This window comes from Ascaphus truei, chromosome 17 (assembly GCF_040206685.1).
Source record: "Ascaphus truei isolate aAscTru1 chromosome 17, aAscTru1.hap1, whole genome shotgun sequence".
Taxonomy (NCBI): domain Eukaryota; kingdom Metazoa; phylum Chordata; class Amphibia; order Anura; family Ascaphidae; genus Ascaphus; species Ascaphus truei.
In genome coordinates this window covers 1,660,549-1,686,760 of record NC_134499.1, presented here as the reverse complement: position 1 = coordinate 1,686,760, position 26,212 = coordinate 1,660,549, and the positions used below count along the sequence as shown (strand labels likewise).

The window sequence follows — 26,212 nt, the reverse complement described above, 5'->3', positions numbered from 1 at the left end:
GGTAATTTCCACCTACGCAATATTGCTAATACACGTCCCTTCCTCGCAGAACAATCTCCCAAAACTCTGCTGCCCCATTATGCAAGTCTACCTTGGCTGCCCATACACCACAGTGAAATCCAAGACACCTGTGCTCACCTACAAAGCACCGCTCCTCTTAATATATATATATATATATATATATATATATATATATATATATATATATATATATATATAATATAAAAAGAGAGAGAGAGAGAATATGTTTCTGCACAAAGGTTCAGCGATTACAGGGCTGCTAAGCAAGGACAGCTGGAGACAGAGACAAAACAAGGAGAGGAGGAGGCAGAGAGAGAACGCAAGGAGAGGAGACAGAGAGAGAGACAGCAAGGAGAGGAGACAGAGACAGAGACAGAGACAGCAAGGAGAGGAGACAGAGACAGAGAGAGAGACAGCAAGGAGAGGAGACAGGGAGAGAGAGACAGCAAGGAGAGGAGGAGACAGAGAGAGAACGCAAGGAGAGGAGACAGAGAGAGACAGCAAGGAGAGGAGGAGACAGGTGGATGACGAGGAGGAGGGAATGGAGAGCAGTGTGCACATGGGGCAGGAGGAAGTGTGCAAAGATGAGGAGAGACAGCAAGGTGAGGACGAGACAGATGAGATGAGTAGGGAGAATTCTGTGCCCAGAGAGGAGCAGACACAGTAATGCAGGGAGTGCAAAGAGAGGGGGCAGAGTGTGCAAAGAGGAGCAGGGCATGGTGGAGGAGAGAGTAAGGTGGGGAAGAGGGGACAGGAGACGAGACAGCAAGGCATTACAGGGAGGGGTGAAAACAAAGATTCATGTTTAACTAATAACCTTCCAGATCTGCGTATGTTACGCTGGGTACAGCTAGTTATGACAGGTTCCTTATGTAGTGCCGATAGTGTACACATTGCTGTACATAGAGCTTTGTAGGCATAGTCCTCGTCCCCAATAATTAACCATCTAATGCCGTTGCCTAAGGCACAGACAGATAAAGTGACTTGTCCAAGGAGCTGACCCTGGGATTTGAATGGAGGCGCACCCACTTCAAAGACAGTGTGCTCGCTTTCTTAACCCTTTTCGTGCCAGTGCGGCTTGCAACTCACTGCAGAGCTCAATGCAAAATAAACTAAAAAAGTACATTTAAATCAAATAAAAACATGACTTGATTCCTACAGAAACCTTCACTTTTTCTTGTATTTGTAATATATTTATTTATGTATAGGTTTATGCACAGTTAAGGGACGACCAGTCAGAAGAACTGTGTAAGATAGTATGATATTTACATAAATAACAAAGATGGAATTACATATGAGGGAGATAATTAACACAAACAATAACAAAAAAAGAATCCTTCTATAGTTGAGTGAAGACTAGGACGGAGGAAGGTTATAAAACAGGAGAGGCCAACTCCAGTCCTCAAGGGCCTCCAACAGGTCAGGTTTTCAGAATATCCCTGCTTCAGCACAGGTGGCTCAATCAGTGACTCAGTCGAAGACTGAGCCAGTCATTGAGCCCCCTATGCTGAAGCTGGGACTGGTTGAGCCATCTGTGCTGAAGCAGAGATATCCTGAAAACCTGACCTGTTGGTGGCTCTTGAAGATTGGAGTCGGCCACCCCTGGTTTTTTATTGCCATACACTGGGGTTATAATGGGGTTAGGGCAAAGTATCAAAGAATTAACCGTAAAGGGGTTAATGGATTTCTGTCCGTCTTCATATCAATTAAAACCCGAAAATAAAAATAAAAACAAATTGGTTAGAACCAAATTCCACCAAGTCGTTATTTGGTTTAAAAGCACCTTGTCTCACTTCCTCTATCCAAAACACCCCCCCCCCCCAAAAAAAATATATTGATATATATTTTTCTATATTTACAAATTGTCTTTTCTTTTCCATTTTTTTTCATCCTGATGAACATACTTCATAGTTTCCTGCGGTATTTTTCCATCCTATGGGGAAATATCGGCGGAAAGTAACATTTTAGTGTGCTTAAAATGGTTGCCATCGAGAATTGTATAAGTCCGATCCATAAATCTGTGGAATGCATTGTTTGCTGCATTGTTTGCTCACGTAGGGGTGAATACGTTCGGAATGATTTCTAACGGAATGGTTTCTAACTGAATGGTTTCTAACTGAAATGGTTTCTAACTGTGCTTTTGAGCCATTAAGCAGATCTTGGTAAATGGTGGCGATGAGGTTAGCCCAGTTGGTTTGAGCTAGAAAATACCATTGTAGGAGAAACTAGCGGTTTGACTTCCCGGCACCATAAACACAGTGTTCTAACGGAAATGTCAGCCAATTACCAAACTCAGTGAGATCTATGGCCCAACAAAGTAGTATTTTAATGGAAAAGCGTGGGTTTTTATCGGTGGGACTCCATTGAAGTCTATGAGACGTAGCTGTTCAAGATAACTGAGCCTGACTCAAAATCAGTGAGACTCACAGAATGTCAGTGGGAGATGATATGTCTGCTTTCTATTGGAACTCACTTGCCCAATCTCATTCGCTATACACTATTGGAAGCACAACTCTGCATGGGACAGTGACGGCACCATTACTGAAGCCTTACCACATATTTCAGCTTCTACTCAGGCTTCTGTATAGGAAGCCATTTTGAAACTGCCAGATGGATAAGAAGTCAAGACAAGTTTTGATACTAGTTCTAGATGGATAGGAAGCCCTGTTGAAACTTCTTTTAGATGGATAGGAAGCCATTTTGATTTTTGCCTCAGGTTGTTCTGCTTCTTGAGGATCATTTAGATGCAGCTCAGTTTGCTCTCCTTCCAGACAGAAAGGATCAGAGAGATAAAAAAACAAGGACTGTACTAAAGCCCTAAAGCCCAATATGCATCCTACTACTTTGTGGACAAATGAGGAGGAACTCGTTTCCCATGAATTCCCGAGATGTTAAATTGATTAGTGATGGTTGGACTATCCCTTATTTTGAACAGGTTAGCAGCCCAGGTTAACCTGGATAAGAAAGTCAAGCTGCTATTGGGTGGCCTTCAAGAGAGGCACTTGCCTCCAGCAGCTAATGACTGTACATAGTCAAACCTCCACTGCCGACCAATCAGGTTCCTGGGATCAAAGCCACTTACAAATCAGATGTTGCAGCTTCCTCCCATAATATGGGAGACACTAGTCCATATTCTGTGTATAATATGCATTCCCTTCCCCCATCCCTGCATTGCCCTGCTATCCTACCCCACCGTTTTTACACTGGAGTTCATTTCAGAGAAGAATGGCCCACGTTCCCCCAGTCACCGTCTTTCCCAGGGGCTCGTAGAAACCGGTTGCGGTTTCCGAGTGCTCTTGGAATCCGGAATCTTCCCGGGATGTGAGCCATCGGAGGGCCCCATCGGAGCCAGTTGCTGTCCGAGAGATGTCCCTCCTGTGTCTGTCCCTGACCCCTTCATGGTCTCGACAGAGTGGTGTAGACCGGCTGTTCCCAGTGGGTGGGGCTGTGCGACTGAGCCATGCTGGGAGGTTCAGAGATTGCCGTATAAAGGGGACGCTGCGGAGGTCCCATGTAGGAGAAGGCCGAGTACAGGCTGGAGGCCTGGCTGGAATGGCTGTAGTATGAACTTGAAGGCTGGTGGTCGGAGTAGTCAAACTGAGGCCTGGAGATGGATGGGAAGGCTGAGCCGTAATGTGGCAGGCCCAGCGAGGTATAGGCCAGCTGAGATGTGGAAGGCTGCTCTGTGTAGTGGCTAGGAACTGAGCTCTCTGTCTTCACCTGAGCTTTGGAGTCTACCACTGCTGGAGGGTGCTGCTTAGCCAGCCAGGCAGAGGGACCACCGGCCAGGGCCCCGCTGAGGCTGTAGCTGGAGGTGTAGCCCCCGATGTGGCCTGGGTGGCCAGCATGGCTGGCGTGGCTGGCGTGGCTGGCGTGGCTGGCATGGCCATTGGGAGGGAGATACTGGTCCAACTCGTTTACATCAAAGGTCTCCATGTTGGACATGACATCGTGGCTGATCTCTCCGATGTCCACGTTGCCAAAATCGATGTGGGGTTTACCGCCTTCTCCCAGGGAGCGGGATCCATCCCTCTTTCCGTCAGACTTCCCTGCCTGAAGCTCTGTCTTGGGCGTGGTTGGAGGAGTGGGGGGTCCGTGGCTTTGACCTATAACGGGAAGACACGTCCGAGACTTAATATATTACATACCACGGGAAGCAAAATAAGTCAGCCAAAATATAGAACAAAGCGCAGTATGGTTAAAGAACCCAACATAACATTAACGGGCCACCACAAACCTTTAAAACCGCTGACACCTCACTCCTTGCCCTAAAGCACATACATTGGTATAGACCAAGAAGTACATTACATACATGAGTGACACTGACTCCCCTTGAGTGATACTGACTCCCATTGAGTGACCTTCCCTTACAATAGATTAAACTCCCTCCCAATTGTGAAGTTACCTTCCATCGTGGAAGACTCTCTCTCACTGAGATAGACTTGCTGACATATTATTAGGGTGGGCACTTTCACTGGGTTTTTTTTAAGTTAGAATTTTTTTTTGTTTTATGCATTTTTTTAAAATGATGAAATAAAACTCAAAATAAGCGGGAACATGTTTTAACATTTTTGGGAAATTTGGTAACTTTTATCCGTTTGCGAGCTCAATATTTTGTCCATTTATTTTTATATTTTTTAAAAGAGCCTCTCTATGGTTTATGCTCAAATTTTGCTGGGATTAGAAAACTTCAACATCAAGTACGACTTGAACTTCAAAGTTACTGTAGCAAAATTCAGGTTTCGAGCTTGCGAACTTGACCACCCTTAGCTAATCAGCCCATGACATCACGGAGCTCCCAGAATCCTTTGCCTAGGACTGGTTGACGTTACCTGTGGAGTGTTCGGAATTCCCATCGGACATAGGAGAGCCATGCCTGTGGTCCAGGTGTGAGTTCTTGAAGTGGGCCTGTATGGAAGCAGCGCCCCCTTCAGCCTCAGAGGACCCATCCCCCTCGCCAGGAGTCTGCTTCCCGTTCTTTCTCCTACGAGGCTGGTACTTGTAATCTGGGTGATCCTTTTTGTGCTGCATTCGCAGTCTCTCGGCCTCCTCTATGAAGGGTCTCTTGTCATTCTCATTCAGCAACCTATGGGGAGAAAAGGGGTCAGACAAAGTTTATCAATGGAAGAGGGGAACGAACAGAGCGAGAGGGACCGAAAAAGACGGGAGCGCGAAAGGAGAGAGACTGGGGAGAGGAGGACAGGGAACGAAGAAGAGAAAGACCCAGGTAGAAGAGAGATAAAGAAGATAAGAAGAGTGGCACAAGAAGGGAGTGAAAGGGAGAAAGGAGAGGGAGCAAGATATTAAAGGAGAGAACTGGAGACAAGACGAGAGTGAGGGAGAAAGAAGAGAGAAAGTTGGAAGGTCAAATGTTCTCACAGACAGAAAAAGAGACAGGAAAGAAGACAATGGAGGGTTTCTTTTTTCAGAGCAATAATGGACGAGGTGGAGAATGGGGCATAATGATGGAAGGAGACTGAAACTGATAACCATACCAGGCCGAGCTGCTTACAGACCAGGACTGGCTCTTTATTTCACTATGACCTAGAGTTACTGTATCTGACACACATGGTCAATGAGTAGTGTCTGAATGGAACGATCAGACACCGTTCCACTGCTCTTTCCAGCAATGAGTGAGATTGACTTCCACCAAGTGAGACTAGTGAAAAATGTAACTATGTATTTGTAACCATGTATTTTTCATAATAACTCTGTGCCCAGGACATACTTGAAAACGAGCTGTAACTCTCACTGTATTACTTCCTGGTAAAACATTTTATAAGTACATAAATAAATCTTCTAATAAGTGAGAGTGAGTCAGCCTTTCAGTGAGTGAGACTGCTCTCCACTGAGTGAGACTGCGTTCCAAAGGGGAACTCACCTCCACAGCTTGCCCAGAGTCTTGCTCAGCTCCGCGTTGTGCAGATGTGGGTACTGGTCAGCCAGTTTCCGACGGGCAGCTTGTGCCCACACCATGAAGGCATTCATTGGTCGTTTAACGTGCGGCTTGGACTTGTTGCTGCCATTGACCCTGACAGGCATGGGTACCAGTGTCCAGTCATAGCCACTCAGGACTTGGGAGACGGCTTCCCGGATGCAGACAGGGAACCTCTCATCCTCTGAGTCCTGCTCCTTCTTCACCTTCCCTTCCTCATCCTCCTCGTCCAAGTTGGGGTTGGCTTGAGAGGGCAAGGGATCGGGGGTTAAGGAGGTATCCTCTGACCCCACAGGGCTCATCTCTACCTCGGACAGGCTCTGGTCGTCACTCATGATGTCTGTCTCTTACGGAAGACCTAAAATAGAGTACAGGAGGAACAAGGCTTTCAAGGGTCAGTCCTACTTAGCTCGCAAAATAGAAGACCATACTTCTATAATTGGCTACAGAATCACCCAGAAAGCAAAATATACTTATTTGTTTTGGAAAGCAGAGGGCGAAGCAGGGAAGGAGAGGGCACTTTACCTGTGGAAGGGAGAGGGCCGGCTCTGCAACACACGGTTACATCCCACAAGAGGGAGATGATAAAGAAAGTCAAAGCCCTCCCAAGTAAACATGACACTCTGAAACAAGATCATTTTGAATAATAATTATATTGGAAAGGAAAAGCCTACAGTACTGCAGATATGCAGATAGGACTGTCTGAGCCTGTCCCTGATAATCTGCAGTCAGGAGGTCACTTTACATTGGATATAAACCCAGGACTGTCTGAGCCTGTCCCTGATACTCTGCAGTCAGGAGGTCACTCTTACAGAGAGAAGCTGTGTCTGTTTGAGCTCCCACTAGGGGCTCAGCATGGCCTCAGACCCAGGAGGGGGTGGTGGTGCTGGGGCAGGTGAACCTGGGAATCCCAGGGGCTGTGGCCTGGATGTTACTGACACTGAGGATCTTTTGCAAACGGAAAGAGAATTCAAGAGAATTCAGAGAGAAAAGACAAGAGAGAAAGAGATTGCTGAGCAGGAAGGAATGGAGGAAGAGACACAAGGAACAGGGGAGGCGCTGGTTCTGTATTGTATTGTATTGTATGTCTTTATTTATATAGCGCCATTAATGTACATAGCGCTTCACAGTAGTAATACACGTGGTAATCAAATAAATAACAGATAATATAAATAATAGATCATGGGAATAAGTGCTTTAGACATAAACGTAACATTAAGGAAGAGGAGTCCCTGCCCCGAGGAGCTTACAGTCTAATTGGTAGGTAGAGACAGTAGGAGGGAGTTCTGGTAAGTGCGTCTGCAGGGGGCCAAGCTTTATGTATCGTGTGTTCAGAATGTTCACAGTGCTATTCATATGCTTCTTTAAGCAAGTGTGTCTTAAGTTGGGTCTTAAAGTTCTGTCCGGGGAAAGTAACATACAAACCCAGAGCAGTAAATCCCAGCAGCAAAGTAATGTTATCACAGAGGGCAAAAAGAAAAGAGAGGCTGAGCTGGAAAAGAGGAGGCGAGCGGCAAGAGAGCACAGGCGGGCGGCAAGAGATTGCAGGTAGACAATCAAGCCTTATAGCAAAGTGCCCAAACACAGTGCAGAGGCTGAATGTGCAAAGGGAAGAGAGGCTGAGAGTCCTCAGCTCATGGAAACTGAGGCTGATAGCCTCCCACGTGAGCCGATTGCAGCAGGAGTCAGTCAGGAGCCAAACACAGGTACATACAGTAGCAACAGCAGCGGAGGCAGAAACAAAGGAAAGAGACCCTGGGAAACATCCTGCTCACTCAGAGCCCATTGCTATAAACTCTGAAGAGGAAATGGAGCTAAACTGTGAGCCAGAAAAGGTGAACTTCCTGAGAGAAACACAGATTACACAGGTACTGAAACCAGCACTGCTAACCTGGAACAACTTCCAGCTGCAGGGAGACGCACAGAGGCTGCAGGGAGACACACAGAGGCTGCAGGGAGACACACACGGTAGCTGCAGGGAGACACACAGAGGCTGCAGGGAGACACACGGAGGCTGCAGGGGGACACAGAGGCTGCAGGGAGACACACGGAGGCTGCAGGGAGACACACGGAGGCTGCAGGGAGACACACGGAGGCTGCAGGGAGACACACGGAGGCTGCAGGGAGACACACAGAGGCTGCAGGGAGACACACGGAGGCTGCAGGGAGACACACGGAGGCTGCAGGGAGACACATGGAGGCTGCAGGGACACACACGGAGGCTGCAGGGAGACACACAGAGGCTGCAGGGAGACACACAGAGGCTGCAGGGAGACACACAGAGGCTGCAGGGAGACACACAGAGGCTGCAGGGGTATCAGATTGCCAGAGAGGGGAAATCTCACTGAGAGAGGAAAATCAGCTGTACCTGGTGCCTGCAATCAGCACTGATAGTCTGGATCAGGTTCCAGCTGCTGGGGCTCAGACTGCCAGTAAAATACAGAACCAGTAAAACCCAATGATTCCCAGCAAAATGCATAGAAATCACTGAAAGGTTTGCGATTCTTTCCCACTATTCCCATACGAAACCCTTTAAGAAGAAGGAATGTGGTGAGACTGCCATTTCTAGGACCAAGAGAGAAAGATCCAGGCTTTGATTATGTGGGTAAAACGTTCTTAAAGAAATCTTTGTGTTTTGACCCAGAGGATATTTACGCCCTCCTGCATGGCCCTTATTCACCATACTATGATATAAGTTTTAAAACCTCCACCCACCTAGAGACCTTCTGGGAGAGATACAAAGCTGTGAGTAGCAGCTCTGAGTGGAAGTTTTTTGAGGCCACAGCGATATCTAAGCCTGAGACTGTGATGGTGAATATTATCTTTGACCACGAATCTATCCCAGTGGCTGACATTGAGTACTGGCTGAAGCGCCAGTGTGACATACTCAAAGGACCATGGAAGCTGTACAATTGTGAATACTGGAATGGAGGATATCAGTTTGAGGTGAAACTGGTGTGTGCAGACAACACTGTGACACATTTACCAAACTTACTATACATTGGAAATGAAAAAGGAAGGTGTTTTTACCATGGGCAGCCCAAATGCTGCTTTAAGTGCGGATCAAGATCACACTTTTCATCAGGATGTAACAAGTTCAGATGCAGCCTATGTAAAGATTTGGGGCACCACCGAAATTAATGCAAGAACAACATTTTGTGTAACTTGTGCTCAAAAAGTGGGCATTCATACAATGTCTGTCCCCATGCCCAACACAATCAAGCACAGGAGGCGTATATTCTGCAACAGAGATGGATAAAGACCTGCACTCAGAGGCACAGAGGCCAGCTGCAGAGAGGAGGAACTCCATGGGCTTGCTCCCGATTGAGGAGGTTTTAAAGGAAATTCGCAGTCCAATCACAGTAGAAAGATGGGACTCCAGAAATAATCCCCTCCCTTCTCAGACCCCACAGACAAAGACTCCCAAGAGGGGCCAGTGCACCAGGAGAGAGGTGAGATGGAACTGCCTCTTGAAAATAAAATCGAACAAAGCCAGAAGGCACTCCCTGTTCCAGAACATCTAGAAGCAGCGGCTGATGGTGAGGAAGCAGGAGGATCCACATGGGAGGTTCAGAAGTCCCAGAAGAAAATTCCCACAGCTGCAAAGTCAACAAATAAGGACAACCTCGTGCAGCTGAGCTTGTCCAAGATTTAAAAGAAAAGTTACCTTACTGCAGTGATTGACTGCTTAAAGATACAGAACATGTTTCAGCCACTACCAAAGTCCTGGGCTGATAGGGTGGAAGATCAGGAAAAAGAAGAAGAGGAACAGCAGGAAACGGAGGAACAGAGTACTCACGAAGCCCCAGATGCAGAAGCAAGGAAGAATTCCCAGGAGGCACCATCTGCTCAAAACATCAGCAGGAGGGAGGTGGAACAACCCACAGGATCCACGGTCATAGGTACAACAATTACCCCAAAGACAGATGGTAAAAGTGAAAAAACTTTAGCTTCACAGGACGTGGAGATGAGGCCGCCTTCATACAAAAGAGGGTCATCGCCTGGCAAAGGGAAAACGAAAGGGAAAAAGCACAACTGGAGGACATGTGGAGTGTAACAACAACTCAGAATGACACATCCCTCCCTCACCCCTTTAAGAGTAGGGTCTTTAAATGTCAACTCCATAAAAACAAGGAAAAGAAGATCGCTGGCATATAGTGCTTTCAAGGACCTTGATTTTGACATTTTATTCCTGTAGGAAACCAGACTCTCGTCCCTTAGGGAAATTTCAGCTGTTTCTGTGGAAGGGACAGTTGTGCATCTTTTTGGCCCTATGGCCCAGACCTGTGTGATGGGGTGGGGTTTCTATTTAAGGGATAAGACTTCCAGTGTGAAAAAGTGATTGACCTGAGTCCAGGATGATGTCTTATTCTAGATGTGTCAATCCAGAATGTCAAGCACAGATAATTAATGTGTATAGCTACCAAACAAAAAAAAACAAAGAAGGAAATTGTTTATTGTATTGTGTCTTTATTTATATAGCGCCATTAATGTACATAGCGCTTCACAGTAGTAATACATGTGGTAATCAAATAAATAACAGATAATATAAATAATAGATCATGGGAATAAGGGCTTTAGACATTAAAGTAACATTAAGGAAGAGGAGTCCCTGCCCCGAGGAGCTTACAGTCTAATTAAGCTAATTAATTGTTTTAGTTAAACCTTTTTTGTTTACATCCAAGTGCCTCATTCTAGGGTGTGATTTTAATTGTGTGACCTCGAATCTAGACCATGGCAGTGTTAGAGATGTATTGGTATATGATATAGTGTTCCTAACTGATATGTGTAAACAGGCTGATTTAAGCAATATTTATAGACTTCATAACCCAAAAACTCCAGGATACACATATGTATGTGGGGAGAAAAAAACAGAATAGATAGTATGTTAGGAGCAATGTAAATAATGCCAGGTGCAGATTATCACCTGTAGAATATTCTGACCATTTTATTCTACAAATAACCCTACACTTAGACTCCTCTGTCATTCTAGGTTGCAGTATCTGAAAGCTGAACTCCTCCATGTTACAGGAGGAGACTGTAAGAGAACGTTTCCTACAGTTCTTCAAAGACTGTATGTCCACACAGATTCTGTATCCTAATATAGTGCATTGGTGGAAGATCACTAAAAAGACATAAAAAAAGATTTTTTTTAAGAAAACCTCAGGTCTAACAAACCAGGCGAGGTATAAGAAATATTTGGCCCTCTGTTCTAAATTGCTGCAATTATATACGAGAATGCAGAATGGCCAAGAAGTGAATTCTGAGCAGTACAGGTGTGTTAAGGAAAGAATGAGATTATTACAATATGAACGGTTATCCTCTTTAACAAACGAAAAAGATTGTGGTGGCTGTGGGATTTATTCTCCAGATCCCTATGAAAATTGTAAAACCAGAACTAAAAAGAAGGTTATATGTGGCCTAAAAGATGCACAGGGTGTGTGTGTAACTAGTAAAGCTGAGATGCTAAACGTTGTCACTGAATACTATGCAGAGTTTTTTGTTTGTTTTTTTAGCAAAAAGCTCATTGATCCTGTAGAAATGGGCAGTTATTTGGATTCTGTCAATATTCCATCAGTTTCTGAGGATGACGTGATAGACTTAGACTTCATAATCACAGCAAGGGAAGTGACGAATGCAATTAAGACCCTCTCAGGTAATAAAACCCCAAGGGGAGATGGAATCACTGCTGAATTTTATAAAGTTTTCAGTGAGCATTTAGCTGAATTATTTGCCAAATGTTATAATTCCTCCTCTGGGAGGGATAGGTCTCTCACTCTCAGCGTGAATCCCTTTTAACTTTATTATATAAGAAAGGGGATCTGAAAGATTTAAAAGGTTGGCGACCAAAAGCCTTACTAAATAATGATTATAACATTTTGGCGAGGATCCTTATAAATCGGATGAGTAACATTGCTGAGAAGGTGATAACGAGTTCCCAATCCTGTGCCATTAAAGGAAGGAACATCGCTAATAATTTAATATTTGGGAGATGTTTGAGATGGGCAGGAATGGAGGTCTATCAGGGTACCTGTTAAATCTTGACCAGGCCAAAGCCTTCGATAGGGTGGATCATGTCTATCTTTTTAAAACGTTGGAAAGATAGGGTTTCCCAGATACATTTGTGGAGGAACTGGCTCTGCTGTATTAAGGAGCTTATGGAAGACCGGTCATTAATGGTTGGGTAGGGGACTCTTTTCCCATAAAGTCGGGTGTTAGACAGGGCTACTCGCTGAGCCCCCTATTATACGTCTTCTCCATAGAACCCTTTTAAGACACCTGGAGCAGAACAGTCACATTCAAGCCGTACCCTGTGAGCGTTCCCAACACGAAGGGCGTGTTAAGTGTCAGGCGTATGCAGACAATGTTTGTATTCATGTTGCCTCAAAAAGCTCATTTGAAGGTGTTAGCCTGAAAATAAATATTCAAATGTTTCCAACTCCTGGGTGAATCAGGATAAGTCTGTGGGCTATTTGTTAGGAAAATAGGAAACCCCTTTAGTCTACCTGAGGATATTCAGATAGATAATACCTCTTTTAAAGTTTTAGGGATTTATTTTGGTAAAGAGAATTCCGGCGTTCACAACTGGAAGAGAAATTAAACATCTGTAAAGTGAAGGAGAGCTGTGGAAGAAGTGTAAATTCTCTTTTAGAGAAAAAGTTAAAATGATTAAGCCTTTTCTGATTCCTATTTATGTTTTGTATTTCCTTCTCCTGTTACAATCTCTTTATATAGCCTTTTTTTCAGTTGCTCTGGGGAAATCGTTTAAATGTGTTGAAGAGAGACATCACGTCTCATCCAAGAGAGAGAGGAGGTTTGGGAATGGTGAACCCTTCGTTATTTTTCTCACTAATTTTTGTATATTTTATTTTGCAGAATTTTCTCAATCGAGATGACCAGATTTGGCATGTTTTTTTTAGGAAGTGGGTGTCTCCCCTGAACAGCTGGCTAGATGGAAGGAATATCAAAAGAATTATAGTGAGAGGTATATACACGCCAGAATACATGATGATCACCTACAAGTTTTTAAATAAGTGTAAGGTAACAGTATCAGAAGTTACTTCTATACCCAGTAAAAAACTCTACTGGGTGGTATTAAGAAGGGGATGTGTCCAGACATTCGATCTGAAACATTGTGGTGTAGATGACCAGAAAGAAGCCTTACAAAATCTGTTAGACCCAAGAGTCCTTTTAGGATTCAGGATACACCCTGGTTGACCTTCCATTTACATTTGTATGTAAGGGCAAACCTCAAATATAAAAACATTGAGGACAGGAACTGCCCCAGAGATTCCTGTGTTGATGTCTTATGGCTGTAATATAGTGCGTGAGCGCTACCGTGCGTACGCGCGCCAATGATAATTGGCTGTATAAGCCAGGCGTTTGTATACTTGGGACGCACGCACGGCCATGAGCGGTGGCGCGGCAGACCAGAGGAAATACAAGAAAATTGTATTTTAGCGCTGTTGCCACGCGACGCTATGAACCAATCACAGTGTGGCCTAACGCTGTGATGTCAGAGCCATGCCCCCTACCCGCGTGCGTCACAGCTTGCCCTATACAAATGAAACGCACGCACAATGCCGTGCGTGTGCCCACACGTGCACCAGCGCACACTATATAACAAGCCTTAGAGACGGTGGAGCGCCTCCTCCTGGAGGGTCCCTACGCAGTAGAGATGTGGGAGAGTATGGCTGCTTCTTACGGAAGCCACAATTTAAATGCCAAATTTATAGGGAGGTATTTTGTTTAGGCATCACTTGCAGGGTTACAGTGGGAGAGCACAGTGGTGTTAATTAATGGGCTGGTTAATTACAGGCTGTACATCACCCGCAGTCCTCTCTCCACAGAAAAGGTTCTCGTGCCTGTAACCTGTGCAGTTGGACAGGTTATGGAGCAGATAAAGCAGAGGGAGATAGAGGTGGGATATAAAGTCCTTGGAGAGAAGATGAACAGGTGTTCTGCTATAAGTATGTAAATTATTTCTGTATACAGTGTAAAAAAAAAATATTTTATAATAAAAAAAATATTTTATAATAAAAAATACCATACATTAGATTTAAACCCAGGACTGTCTGAGCCTGTCCCTTTCTGTCAGAACCGTACACAATATCTCATTGCCGTGTGCGAGTAAATTCCCAGGCGTTAACAAGAGACATATAAATCATTTTCTAAATAGGATAACTAAACAGGGAAAGTATTTGGAGAAACAGTACAGAGAAACGGGGGCTTTTAACAGCGGAAATAGTATTTTAAAAAATCACATCTAAATTTATCATAATTGCGTTTAAAATCAGAAGGATGAATCAAATAATAGCCTTGTTTCCTATGAAAAATGTATATTTTTATTTTCTGCGCGGGTCTCCTGCAGTTCTAATCCTAACCTGTTTGGCTAGCAATTACAATTTACATAAATCAAATATGTATATATATTTAAACATACAGATTTTTAACAGGCATCGGTCACCTACATTTAATATTATTAACATGTCACTGCCATTAGTTCATAGGGGTGCTATGAGGAGGTCCATAGGAGTGCTATGAGGAGGTCCATAGGGGTGCTATGAGGAGGTTCATAGGGGTGCTATGAGGAGGTCCATAGGGGTGCTATGAGGAGGTCCATAGGGGTGCTATGAGGAGGTTCATATGGGTGCTATGAGGAGGTTCATATGGGTGCTATGAGGAGGTTCATAGGGGTGCTATGAGGAGGTTCATAGGGGTGCTATGAGGAGGTTCATAGGGGTGCTATGAGGAGGTTCATAGGGGTGCTATTATGAGCTTTTCCTTTGCTTCCTTAGGTAAATTATTGAAGACCCCAGCTACAGAACAGTTATTACAGAAAAAAACCCTGCATCTAATTACCAAAGCAAAAAAGGATATATATATATATATATAATAACAATCCCTATACATATATATATATATATAGTTTTTCCACCTTTAAAATCTGCTAGTTTTTTTTTTTTGGCAGCCGGGAGACCTAACTAGTCCTTACATATCCAAAAGCAATTTAACATACCAGGGTTTTTTTATCCAAGTGATAAACGGACATCAAAAACAGCGACGGTTTATCAAAGAAAAATAGAATAATAAAATATACTGTGTGTGTGTGTGTGTGTGTGTATATATATATATATATATATTCGATCAATTTAAAAATAAAATCAAAAGATAAATGTAATGAACAGCAAAAACAAAAAGGAGATAGGACAAATTAACCCCTCGGCAGCCGGTTGGGCCTGCAACCAGGAGAGGTGTGTTTATGCAAATGAGGTGATTCTCCCTAACGTTAAAATATATTGAGCGCAATGTATCGTTTTTGATAAAGAGATGTTTTTTTTAAAGGGCAGAGCAAGGGACAGTGGTGTCTTTAATAAGTTAATAGGGGCTGATTCACACCATTTCAAAAATATATATTCAGACACATTTAAAAAAAATGACTCTTAACATCAACAGCTTTGGCGAGTTTTCACAATCTTTATCAACCGTCTTTCGGTGAAAAGACTGTTAGTCAGCCCAGAAAGGCAAACTGTTACTTCTGCTCAGTCTTTTGTTTGCAAAGTAATTTCGAAGCTGTCATTAGTGACGCCGATACACAGACGTAGAGGATGTGTAGGAATTCAGTGTTCCCGACACAAAAACAAACATTCATTTTCCACCAGGTATAAAACGGGAGAGAGTATTTCTAAGGAAGAGGGTTTCACCGCGACGTTGTTTATAAAAAGTCTCTCTTTTGACCCTCTGTTTGGGATTTGACCCCTTAAATCATGGGTTCTCAACGCCAGTCCTCAAAACCCCCAAACAGATCAGGTTTTGAGGTTATCCCTGCTTCAGCACAGGTGGCTCAATCAATGGCTCAGTGGAAGCCACCTGTACTGAATCAGGGATATCCTGATAACTTGACCTGTTGGGGGGTTTGGGGACTGGCGTTGAGAACCCGTGTCTTAAATGATCTGCAAAACAGGATCCTTAGAATGCAAGCTCTTTGGGGCAGGATCTCATACAATACATACGGAGTACTGCAGTATTAGGTGATACCCGTGTTATTGGGAGAAACAATAGATATAGTAGGACAAGTTTCCGAGAGTTCTCTCTCTGTTCCTCAGGTCAGCGATACTGAATTACAGGAGATCCCAGGGGTGTCGCACACAGAACACGCTGGGTTTTATATCTGTTAAACTCCTGGAATCCCCTGTAAATAAATATCACTGACCCGAGGAAGCTTGTCCTATAATATCAATTGTTCGTCCAAATATAAAAGTTAGCACCTAATACTGAAGTACTGCGTTACTTTCAGTACTGAGTTACTCTGCACTATCGCAACTGGTTTACCTACTGTGCCCGTGTGTTTTAAAGGGGATTTTACTGTTAAAGATCAACTTAAAACACACTGGTGCAGCAGGACAAAATATTGGCACTTTATAAACAAATGGTAATAATAATTATTAATAATAATCATTATTAGTATTAATAATAATAAAGTCTCCCGGCGGCCATGCTACACCACATGTATCAAAGGGAACAGAACATTCTGGTGCTGTATTTTCCCTCGGGCTTTGCTGCAGTTTGGCAGCCGGGCGATGTCAGTTACCAGATCCCGTAGTGAGTATCCCAATGGTGAAAGTGTGACGGTACCGGAGAGATACCGGAGAGGTACCGGAGAGATATAGGATCACTACTTTTTATTGACACGTGTTTTGATAAGCCAGTTTCTCTTCTGATATTGATTGTTTATTTCAGAAAGCCCTAACGTAGGGGTGGCCAGCTCCAGTTCTCGAGGGCCACCAACAGGTCAGGTTTTCAAGGTCTCCCTGCGTCAGCACAGGTAGCTCAATCAGAGGCTCAGTCTGCAATCTTCAAGAGCCACCAACAGTTCAGGTTTTCAGGATATCACTGCTTCAGCACAGGTGGCTCAATCAGTCCCAGTTTCAGCACAGGCGGCTCAATCAGTGGCTCAGTCTTCGACTGAGTCACTGATTGAGACACCTGTGCTGAAGCAGGGATATCTTGAAAACCTGACCTGTTGGTGGCCCCTGAGGACTGGTGTTAGCCACCCCTGCTCTAACCATTTTATTTTTACAGTGTAAAATCATTATAAATGAGCCCAAAGTGGTTTTGCTCCTGTTTGGTAAATCTGCAACAGTACCACTACTTTTTCAATCCACCGTTTGGCTGCCACTTCCACCCCCGGATCTGTCGTTTTGGCTCGGTATCGCTGATTCACCTTCCTGTTTGCCCCAAATATTGCAGCCCGGAGACGTTCCAAAAAATGAAATCCCCTCATTTCAATAAATAGAAACCATTTAACAAGTTTCCGCGTGCAATCCAAAGAAATTCCAGTTTTTATGAATAGATCTGGGGGGGGTTTGTCCCCATTTTGCAGCGGAGAGGTTTCATGAAGGGGTGAGGGAGCGGCTCAGTGAGTAAAGTCACTGACTCTGTAAACAGTGACACTGAGTATGAAGCAGGGGAACCTGGTTCAATTCCCAGTGTCAGCTCCTTGTGACCTTGGGCAAGTCACTTTATATCCCTGTGCCTCAGCCACAAAAAACATAGATTGTAAGCTCCACGGGGCAGGGACTGTGTCTGTAACATTCCTGCGTACTACGCGCTATACTGTCACTGTGACGCGCTTTGTGTCCCTTTGGGAGAAAAGCGCTACATGAAATAAAGTTATTATAATCACAAACAGATCCCAAGAGGATTAGGGCACCGAGACCCCACAGTTTATTCTAAAAGTGGGAACATTAATGGGGCTGAAAATATCATCAAAATAGTAACTTTTTTAAGGAAATGTTCCTATTTTCGGAATCCTGAAAGGTCTTACTCCGAATTCAACAAAATAGCAAATATCTCCCAGACCCCACTTCAAAGACCAGTAAAAGAAAGGGGACGCAGATAGAAAGATCAAGCGAAAAGTTTTTGCGAAATTAGATATTAGAGATTTTATTTTTTTACAAAAAACAAATGTGGAAGTCACATTGTCATTTACATGAAAGGGTGTAGGTTCTAAAAGCAAAATGAAATGTAAGCAAATATATGACATCTTATCAGCAAAATTCTGTTTCCCGGCTGCAAAATGAGAGCAAAAAAATGGCACAGGATATATATATATTTTAAATTTTTTTTATAAATCTGATGCTGTTTTTTTCATCAATTGGGCCCCAGTTTTTGCAGCTGGGAGATTTTTAATAAATAACTCAGTATTTTATCTCCAATCCTTATTCTCCCTCTTGCAAAATGACTCTATTGATGCCAGGGTGCACATAGTACATAGTACACGCTGGCCTGGAGTCAAGTAGAGTGATTATAAGGGAGAAGATATTCCATAAGGGAGAAGATATTCTATAAGGGAGAAGATATTCTATAAGGGAGAAGATATTCTATAAGGGAGAAGATATTCTATAAGGGAGAAGATATTCCATAAGGGAGAAGATATTCTATAAGGGAGAAGATATTCTATAAGGGAGAAGTTATTCCATAAGGGAGAAGATATTCTATAAGGGAGAAGATATTCTTAAAAAGTATTTGTATGGGTGTAAAAATATCACCCTTCGGGGTTATTTAAGTGAGCAGAAAACTAGCACTAGAAAATAGGATTTTCTTTTATAAATGTAATGTTGATTTTTAGGGGGGTCTGCCATCCCCTCCCCCAAATGAATCCAAGAATAACTGCCAATTAGTTCTTTATTGTTTTATCACTTGTTCTTGGATCTGCAATAAATGTTTTGAATTCTTAGTTTAATCTTTGAATCGTTTGCAAAGCGGCTACAATTAAAAGAGGTTGAACTGCGCGAAGACGAGAGAGAAGGGGAAATAGGAAAGCAGGAATAAAGAAGACAAAAAGTGAGGACACTTTGGAAACAAAATGGTGCATTGCTTATAGAGGAAATAGACAAGCTGCAATATAAAGTGATAATGAGTAAGGTTATTCACTTCCAAGTTTCAAGATTTTCTGCCTGGAAAATGGAAACTCAAATGAACATTTTTGGGGGATGTGTGACTCCCACTCCAGTTCTAACCACAAATGCCTTCCAAAAAGGAGAGAAGAGGGAGAGACAGGAGAAGGGGAGATTGAAGAGAGAGAGAGAGAAAGGAGAGGGAGAGGGAGATTGGGGGAAAGAGAGAGAATGAGAGGGGGGGAGAAAGAGAGACAAGAGAGGGAGAGAGAGAGAGAGCTTGGAGGAGAGAGATGGAGAGAGAGATGGGGAGAGGGAAAAGGGGGAGGGAGAGGGGGAGAGAAGGAAGAGGGGGAGAAAGAGAGGGAAAGGAGAGGGAGAGAGTGAGAGATTCGGGGAAAGCGAGAGAGAGAGAGAGAGAGCGAAAGAGAGATGGAGAGGGGCAGAAAGAGAGAGACAGGGGAGAGAGATAGGTAGAGCTTGAGAGAGAGAGAGGGGGGAAGAGAGATGTAATAAGTTAAGAGGGATAAGAAATTGAGAGGACCCTTTTGGAAGGCAGGAAAGAGAAATATAGGGGAATTTCAGAAAGAAAGAAAGGTGTCCCTGGGAAGGAGGAAATGAGACGGGGCAAGTGAGAGGCTGAGGAGAGCGATTAAAAGAGAATTGGGGAGAGAAGAGTGAAAAATGTAGGGAGATTGAGGGAGACATTAATAAGAGGAAAGGAACAGGGAGGGTTCGGGTGGGACAGATTTACAGGTGAGAAGTGAAGAGCAGAGGAAGACATAGAAAGGGGAGAAGCAAGAGGGAACAGAGAGATAAGGGGAGAAGTAGTTGGGTGAGAAGGTAAAAAAGAGGGGAGGGAGAGAAAAAAGGGAATCAAGGTAAGAGATAAAAGAATGAGCGGAAGAGGAAACAGGCAGGATAAAAACGGGAGAAAATGGGATACAAGCTGAACAGAAAGAAGGAACGTTATTTTGTGAGAGGAAGAGATGAAGGGAGGGAGAATGAGGTAAAGCAGGATAATAAGGGGGTGAGAGGGAACGAGAAACAGGGACATTGGAGAGTATATGGCAAGGGAAGAAATGAGCGGCATGGAGAAGATGTGAGAAGATAGAGGATAGATATGGATGGGAATACAAAAAAGAATAAGGAGAGAGATGGGAGAGAGAAAGAGAGACGGGAGAGAGAGAAAATAGATTTAGCAAATAAACTGAGATTGCGGTAAGGAAAGAAAGAGAAAAAATCCAGAATAAGGATTTAATAATAATTTAAGAGAAGATAAAACGAGAACTGGAACGGGGGAGCAAAAAGCAAAGCAGAAAAAAAGCAAAAATAAGAGCATATCAAAATTAAGAAAAAAGACAGCGGATAAAAAAAGAGTAAAATGTCGGGGAAAAGCCGGAGAATGCAGGAAAAGAGCGAGCGAGAGAGAAGGGGGCGAGGGACGGGCGATAAAGTGGAATGCGGGACGTACCTAGTGTGAGGTTTGGTTGTAGGAGGTGAGCTGGTTCCGTGGTGTGTGTCAGTAATAGAGCCTCTGTTCTCCTATCTGAATGGTCCTCTGTTCCCTCTCTGATGACTTCTCCCATGCCTTTAAGGCGAAGGTTTTCTGAATCTCACTACATCTCGTCCACAGACCCTCTGATTGGTTCCCACCCCAGGGGCGGAGTCCGAAACGTACCTATTTCTGCAAGGGGACGAAAATACCACTTTTTTATTTACGTGGCTGTTTTGTTTTTTAAACCGCTGCGCCGGCCGTGTGGCCTCTAATGCATTGCTCCGCGAGGGGTTAATACTGCCAGAATGCAGGGCGTACTACATTCCCTGCTATTCCTGCGCTGCCACTGCACATAGATCCTGAGCTAACGCACACATTGCTGCACCCCCCTACTACTCCAGTCTGGGGGATCTCGCATACACACAGCGCAGTCACTGCACCTCTATCCTGCAGCAATCCTCTGCTATTCCAGTCTGGGGGATATCACATACACACAGTGCAGTCACTGCACCTCTATCCTGCAGCAATCCTCTGCTATTCCAGTCTGGGGGATATCACATACACACAGCGCAGTCACTGCACCTCTATCCTGCAGCAATTCTCTGCTATTCCAGTGTGGGGGATCTCACATACACACAGCGCTGTCACTGCACCTCTATCCTGCAGCAATCCTCTGCTATTCCAGTGTGGGGGATCTCACATACACACAGCGCAGTCACTAAAACCTCTATCCTGCTGCTCTCTCTGCTATTCCAATCTGGGGGATATCACATACACACAGCGCAGTCACTACACCTCTATCCTGCTGCTCTCTCTGCTATTCCAGTCTGGGGGATATCACATACACACAGCGCAGTCACTGCACCTCTATCCTGCAGCTTCCTCTGCTGTTCCAGTGTGGGGGATCTCACATACACACAGCGCAGTCACTGCACCTCTATCCTGCTGCTCTCTCTGCTATTCCAATCTGGGGGATATCACATACACACAGCGCAGTCACTGCACCTCTATCCTGCAGCTCCCTCTGCTATTCCAGTGTGGGGGATCTCACATACACACAGCGCAGTCACTGCACCTCTATCCTGCTGCTCTCTCTGCTATTCCAGTCTGGGGGATCTCACATACACACAGCGCAGTCACTACACCTCTATCCTGCTGCTCTCTCTGCTATTCCAGTCTGGGGGATATCACATACACACAGCGCAGTCACTGCACCTCTATCCTGCAGCGTCCTCTGCTATTCCAGTGTGGGGGATCTCACATACACACAGCGCAGTCACTGCACCTCTATCCTGCAGCAATTCTCTGCTATTCCAGTCTGGGGGATCTCGCATACACACAGCGCAGTCACTGCACCTCTATCCTGCTGCTCTCTCTGCTATTCCAGTCTGGGGGATCTCACATACACACAGCGCAGTCACTGCACCTCTATCCTGCTGCTCTCTCTGCTATTCCAGTCTGGGGATCTCATATACACACAGCGCAGTCACTTCACCTCTATCCTGCAGCTTTCTCTGCTATTCCAGTCTGGGGGATATCACATACACACAGCGTAGTCACTACACCTCTATACTGCAGCAATCCTCTGCTATTCCAGTCTGGGGGATCTCACATACACACAGCATGGTCACTGCACCGCTATCCTGCAGCAATCCTCTGCTACTTCTGAGATAAAACCCGCACTGACACACAACCCTTACACTGCACCTCTTTCCTGCCCTACTAATCCAGACTTTCATTCACTAATCCTGATCTGCAGCTCCCCCTAATAATACACAACTGAGACCTGACACACGCACATGCCTCTGTTCAATGGAAGCTAAGTACAGAGCCAGCAATCCATCCATGGACAGCTGTTTTAGGGAATACATCTTCACTTATTGATAACCTTTATGTTCTTTGAAAGTCTCTATCAAACGCTCCCTCTCCTCTCCTCCAAACCCCCCTTTTCTCTATCACACACCCTCACTCACTCCTTTCCCAATAACCCCCCCCCCACCTCCCTCCTTTCTCTCACACCCCTCTCTCACTCCTTTCTCTATCACACCCCTCTCTTCTTTCTCTCATATCCCCCCTTTCCCTATCACACCCCCACCTCCCTCCTTTCTCTCACACCCCCACCTCCCTCCTTTCTCTCGCACCCCTCTCTCTCCTTCCCCCATCACCCCCACCTCCCTCCTTTCTCTCACATCCCCTCTCACTCCTTTCCCTATCACCCCCCCACCTCCCTCCTTTCTCACACACCCTCTCTCTCTCCTTTCCATATCACCCCCACCTCCCTCCTTTCTCTCACATCCCCTCTCTCTCTCCTTTCCATATCACACCCTACCTCTTTCTTCTTTCTGTCATATCCCCCCTTTCCCTATCACCCCCCCACCTCCCTCCTTTTTCTCACATCCCCTCTCTCACTCCTTTCCCTATCACCCCCCCACCTCCCTCCTTTTTCTCACATCCCCTCTCTCACTCCTTTCCCTATCACCCCCACCTACCTCCTTTCTCTCACACCCCCTCTCTCTCTCCTTTCCCTATCACACCCCCCACCTCCCTCCTTTCTTTTACACCCCTCTCTCTCTCCTTTCCCTATCACCCCCACCTCCCTCCTTTTTCTCACATCCCCTCTCTCACTCCTTTCCCTATCACCCCCACCTCCCTCCTTTCTCTCACATCCCATCTCTCACTCCTTTCTCTATCACACCCCAATCTCTTTCTTCTTTCTCTCATATCCCCCCTTTCCCTATCACCCCCACCTCCCTCCTTTCTCTCACATCCCCTCTCTCACTCCTTTCCCTATCACCCCCCCCACCTCCCTCCTTTCTCTCACATTCCCCTTTCCCTATCACCGCCCCCTTCCCTCCTTTCTCACATCCCCTTCTCTTCGCTGATAAGTGTAATGACACAAACCCTGCACCCGTCTATCTGTGATATTCTTACACCTCTCATTTATTTCCTTCTGCAGATGTGGCCTTTCAGAACTTAGTGGAGGAACCTGATGAGGTCTCACCAATGACCTACAAGGCGACATTGCCGATCTTCTCTGCTGCTAAGTGCTGTCCTTGTACAGATGAGTGGGGCACAGAGAGACCCTGGCATGTGTTTTGTATGTTGTGCCTGGAGATACAGAGTGGTGGGGCTGCATAGGTATGTAGGAGGTGATGTCAGGCAGAGAGATGCCATGCACATAGCCCCAGGGTACCATGTCCTCATGTGAGCAACTCTGCTGGAATACACTGGCTAATTGTTGCCTGATGGAAGGTCCCCACTGTTAGGAAGATGAAAAGCCTTGTAACTAGTAACTGTCTTCCCAGGGGAGCAGGGGTATAAATCCAGGCATTATAGACATTAACCCTTTCACTGCCCCCAAGCTGTCAGGGTCCCACTGGAGAAGGGACAGAGCGTGGGGGCCAAGAGAATTACATTTTGATTGAAGAGTTTTGATTAAAGAATTAGGCTAAAACTGGTCTATGGGTGAGACAGTCTTCCAGTGAGTCATTAAGCTTTCCAATGAGCGAGACGATCTTCCAATGAGTGAGACTGTCTTTCAATGAACGAGACTGCCTTGCAATGGGAGAGACCGCCTTCAGATGAGTGAGACTCCATTCCAATAAGTGAGACAGTCTTCCAATGAATGAGACTGCCTCACAATGAACAAAACTGCCATTCACTTAGGTATTCTCCCAATGCGTGAGACAGCATTCCAGTGATAGAGACTGCCTTCCAGTTAGAGAGACTGCTTTTTAAGGAATAAGAGTACCCTCCAATGGCTGAGACTGCCCCCTGAGTAAGAGTGTCTTCTAGTGAGTCAGACTATCTTCTAATGAGTGAGACTGACATCTTGTGAATGAGACTCACATCCAGTGAGTGAGACTACCTTCCAAAATGAGTGAGTCATGGCAGGTCTAGGTGCTCTCTGGGAGACATTGGCCTGTCAAGTGGTACCAATTTCACTGGGAGTGAGTATTACTCATTAGAGGGCATCAGTAACCTCTACAAATTCACTGGAGTCTGCCTTTCAAATCCAAACCTTTCAGTGAAACATTGCTTGTTTTGCGCTGAACTTCCCAAATCTCTGTCATTTGGACGTTCAACAGTTCCACAACTTCCCATTAAATCCTCACCCCTCTAGTACCTGAGCTTTTTTCCTCCCCCCCCCCTCCCCTGCAGAGACAACACAGGCTTTTGTCCTGAGGGCAGGCCGCTCGCATATAGACCTTCCATTGTCCTGTCTTATTGGCGTAGCCAGGCTAGGCCGAAAGCCTGCACAATGAAATCTTACATACAGTAAAAAGGGGACATTAAAAAACTCTCCACAATAACTCTTGTGTTTAAAAAAAGGAGCAATGAAAGTTTGATAAGGGATACAGACCCCCCCCCTCTCCTCTCCTCCCTCCCCGGGATTGAAAACACTGAATATCTTTCTAGGCCTGGCTCATGGTTTTTTTTTTCTTGATTTTCGGCTTGTCTTTGTGTGTACACTCTTTGTTCGTTCCAGGTGAACCGAAATCATGTGATATGAAAGGGGGACAGAGCGGGTTATTATAAAGGGTTTTCGGGATCCGCCGAGGGCTGTCAGAGAGAAGACGAAGGCTGGGGGAAGCAGACCTATGTGCCTACGGGGCTGTACGGGACAGATTCTCTGTCCTATCCTGGCACCTTCCCTGGTTGTCTATTGGGAATCGTCTTATCTGGGGGCGCCTGTCCTTATTACCCCTAGACATCCTATGTCTTCTAAATGGCACATACGTATTCCATCAGCTGGTGATGCTATGTATCCTGTAGGGACAGGTTTCCTTTAGCTCCTGGTGATTGTAGACTCTGTCTGATGGATTGTGTCTGATGGAGAGGAAGAGAGATGGGCCATTTTTCTCTCAGGAGATCCTATATGTGCTGTGTGGAAGAGTTGGCCCGTAACACCTGGATATTGTGTGTCTCCAATGGGCTAAGAACACTGCTTCCCGTACTCAGTGTGTGGTGGATTCATCTTTATCTGTGAGGGCAATGAGCCATTTTAGTCTGATATTGGAAAGATTGGTCCCGTTGACCCCTACGGATTCCACCTTCACGTCTGGACATGACGCTTTAGCTGTGAGAAGGTGATCCCTGCGATTCTGGTGGAGGCTCCTACGCGCTGAGACAGGTGAACTGGTTTACTTCATATTTAGGGGGGCTGGGGGTCAGGACCCTGAATAGTTTAACACTTCGAGTTTCTGATCGGGAACCTGATCTGCTCAACCTACACAACCACAGGAAGATGGGCCCCGTAAATCAGGAGACTCCCAGGACCAGCCGTGTCACCAGCATGGGAGGAGTTTTAGCACGAGCAGAGATGTCATACATGGGTGTATATATATACACATATATGTTTATGTGCATATGTATACATTATAATAATATCTACACACACACACACACACACACACACACACACACACACACACACACACACACACACACACACACACACACACACACACACACACACACACACACACACACACACACACACACACACACACACGTAGGTATATGTGCATATGTATACATTATAATCTGATCATATATCTATCTCTATCTATCTATACAGAGACATATATATATATATATATATATATATACACATATATATACATATGTATACATTATAATTTGATCATATCTCCTTCTCTCTCTCTCAATCTACACACACAAATATATTTGCATACGTACACATTATAATCTGATTCTCTCTCTCTTCTCTCTCTCTCTTCTCTCTCTCTTCTCTCTCTCTTCTCTCTCTCTTCTCTCTCATATCACTTGTGAGCACATTCACATGTCTTAGACAGGTCTGCATCCCTGCCTTTCACCATTATCACCTAGCATACA

General features: G+C 44.9%; 1 protein-coding gene and 1 long non-coding RNA gene across 2 annotated transcripts in view; one reads left to right on the top strand and one right to left on the bottom strand.

Moving 5' to 3' along the window:
• Positions 1-1,210: 1,210 nt before the first annotated feature.
• On the bottom strand, positions 1,211-20,525 carry SOX10 (SRY-box transcription factor 10). The gene is made up of 4 exons (XM_075573700.1): positions 20,330-20,525; positions 5,903-6,314; positions 4,854-5,107; positions 1,211-4,127 (listed from the first exon to the last, which is right to left on the bottom strand). The coding sequence occupies exons 2-4, from the start codon at positions 6,289-6,291 to the stop codon at positions 3,418-3,420; spliced, it is 1,353 nt and encodes a 450-aa protein (XP_075429815.1). The 5' UTR covers positions 6,292-6,314; positions 20,330-20,525; the 3' UTR covers positions 1,211-3,417.
• Positions 20,526-24,819: 4,294 nt separating this feature from the next.
• Positions 24,820-26,212, top strand: part of LOC142467819 (uncharacterized) — a 59,181-nt gene continuing 57,788 nt past the window's right edge. The window contains exon 1 of the long non-coding RNA XR_012788505.1: positions 24,820-25,487. This is a non-coding gene — a long non-coding RNA (uncharacterized LOC142467819). The remainder of the gene's footprint in view (positions 25,488-26,212) is intronic.

What these genes read in the sequence shown, in the direction of transcription:
- SOX10 (XM_075573700.1), bottom strand. Translation starts at nt 6,291, where the DNA reads ATGAGTGACGACCAGAGCCTGTCCGAGGTAGAGATGAGCCCTGTGGGG. An exon ending in ACTCTGGGCAAGCTGTGGAG is followed by an intron (nt 5,108 to 5,902) that starts GTGAGTTCCCCT and finishes TTCTCCCCATAG; the next exon opens with GTTGCTGAATGAGAATGACA. An exon ending in GAATTCCGAACACTCCACAG is followed by an intron (nt 4,128 to 4,853) that starts GTAACGTCAACC and finishes TTCCCGTTATAG; the next exon opens with GTCAAAGCCACGGACCCCCC.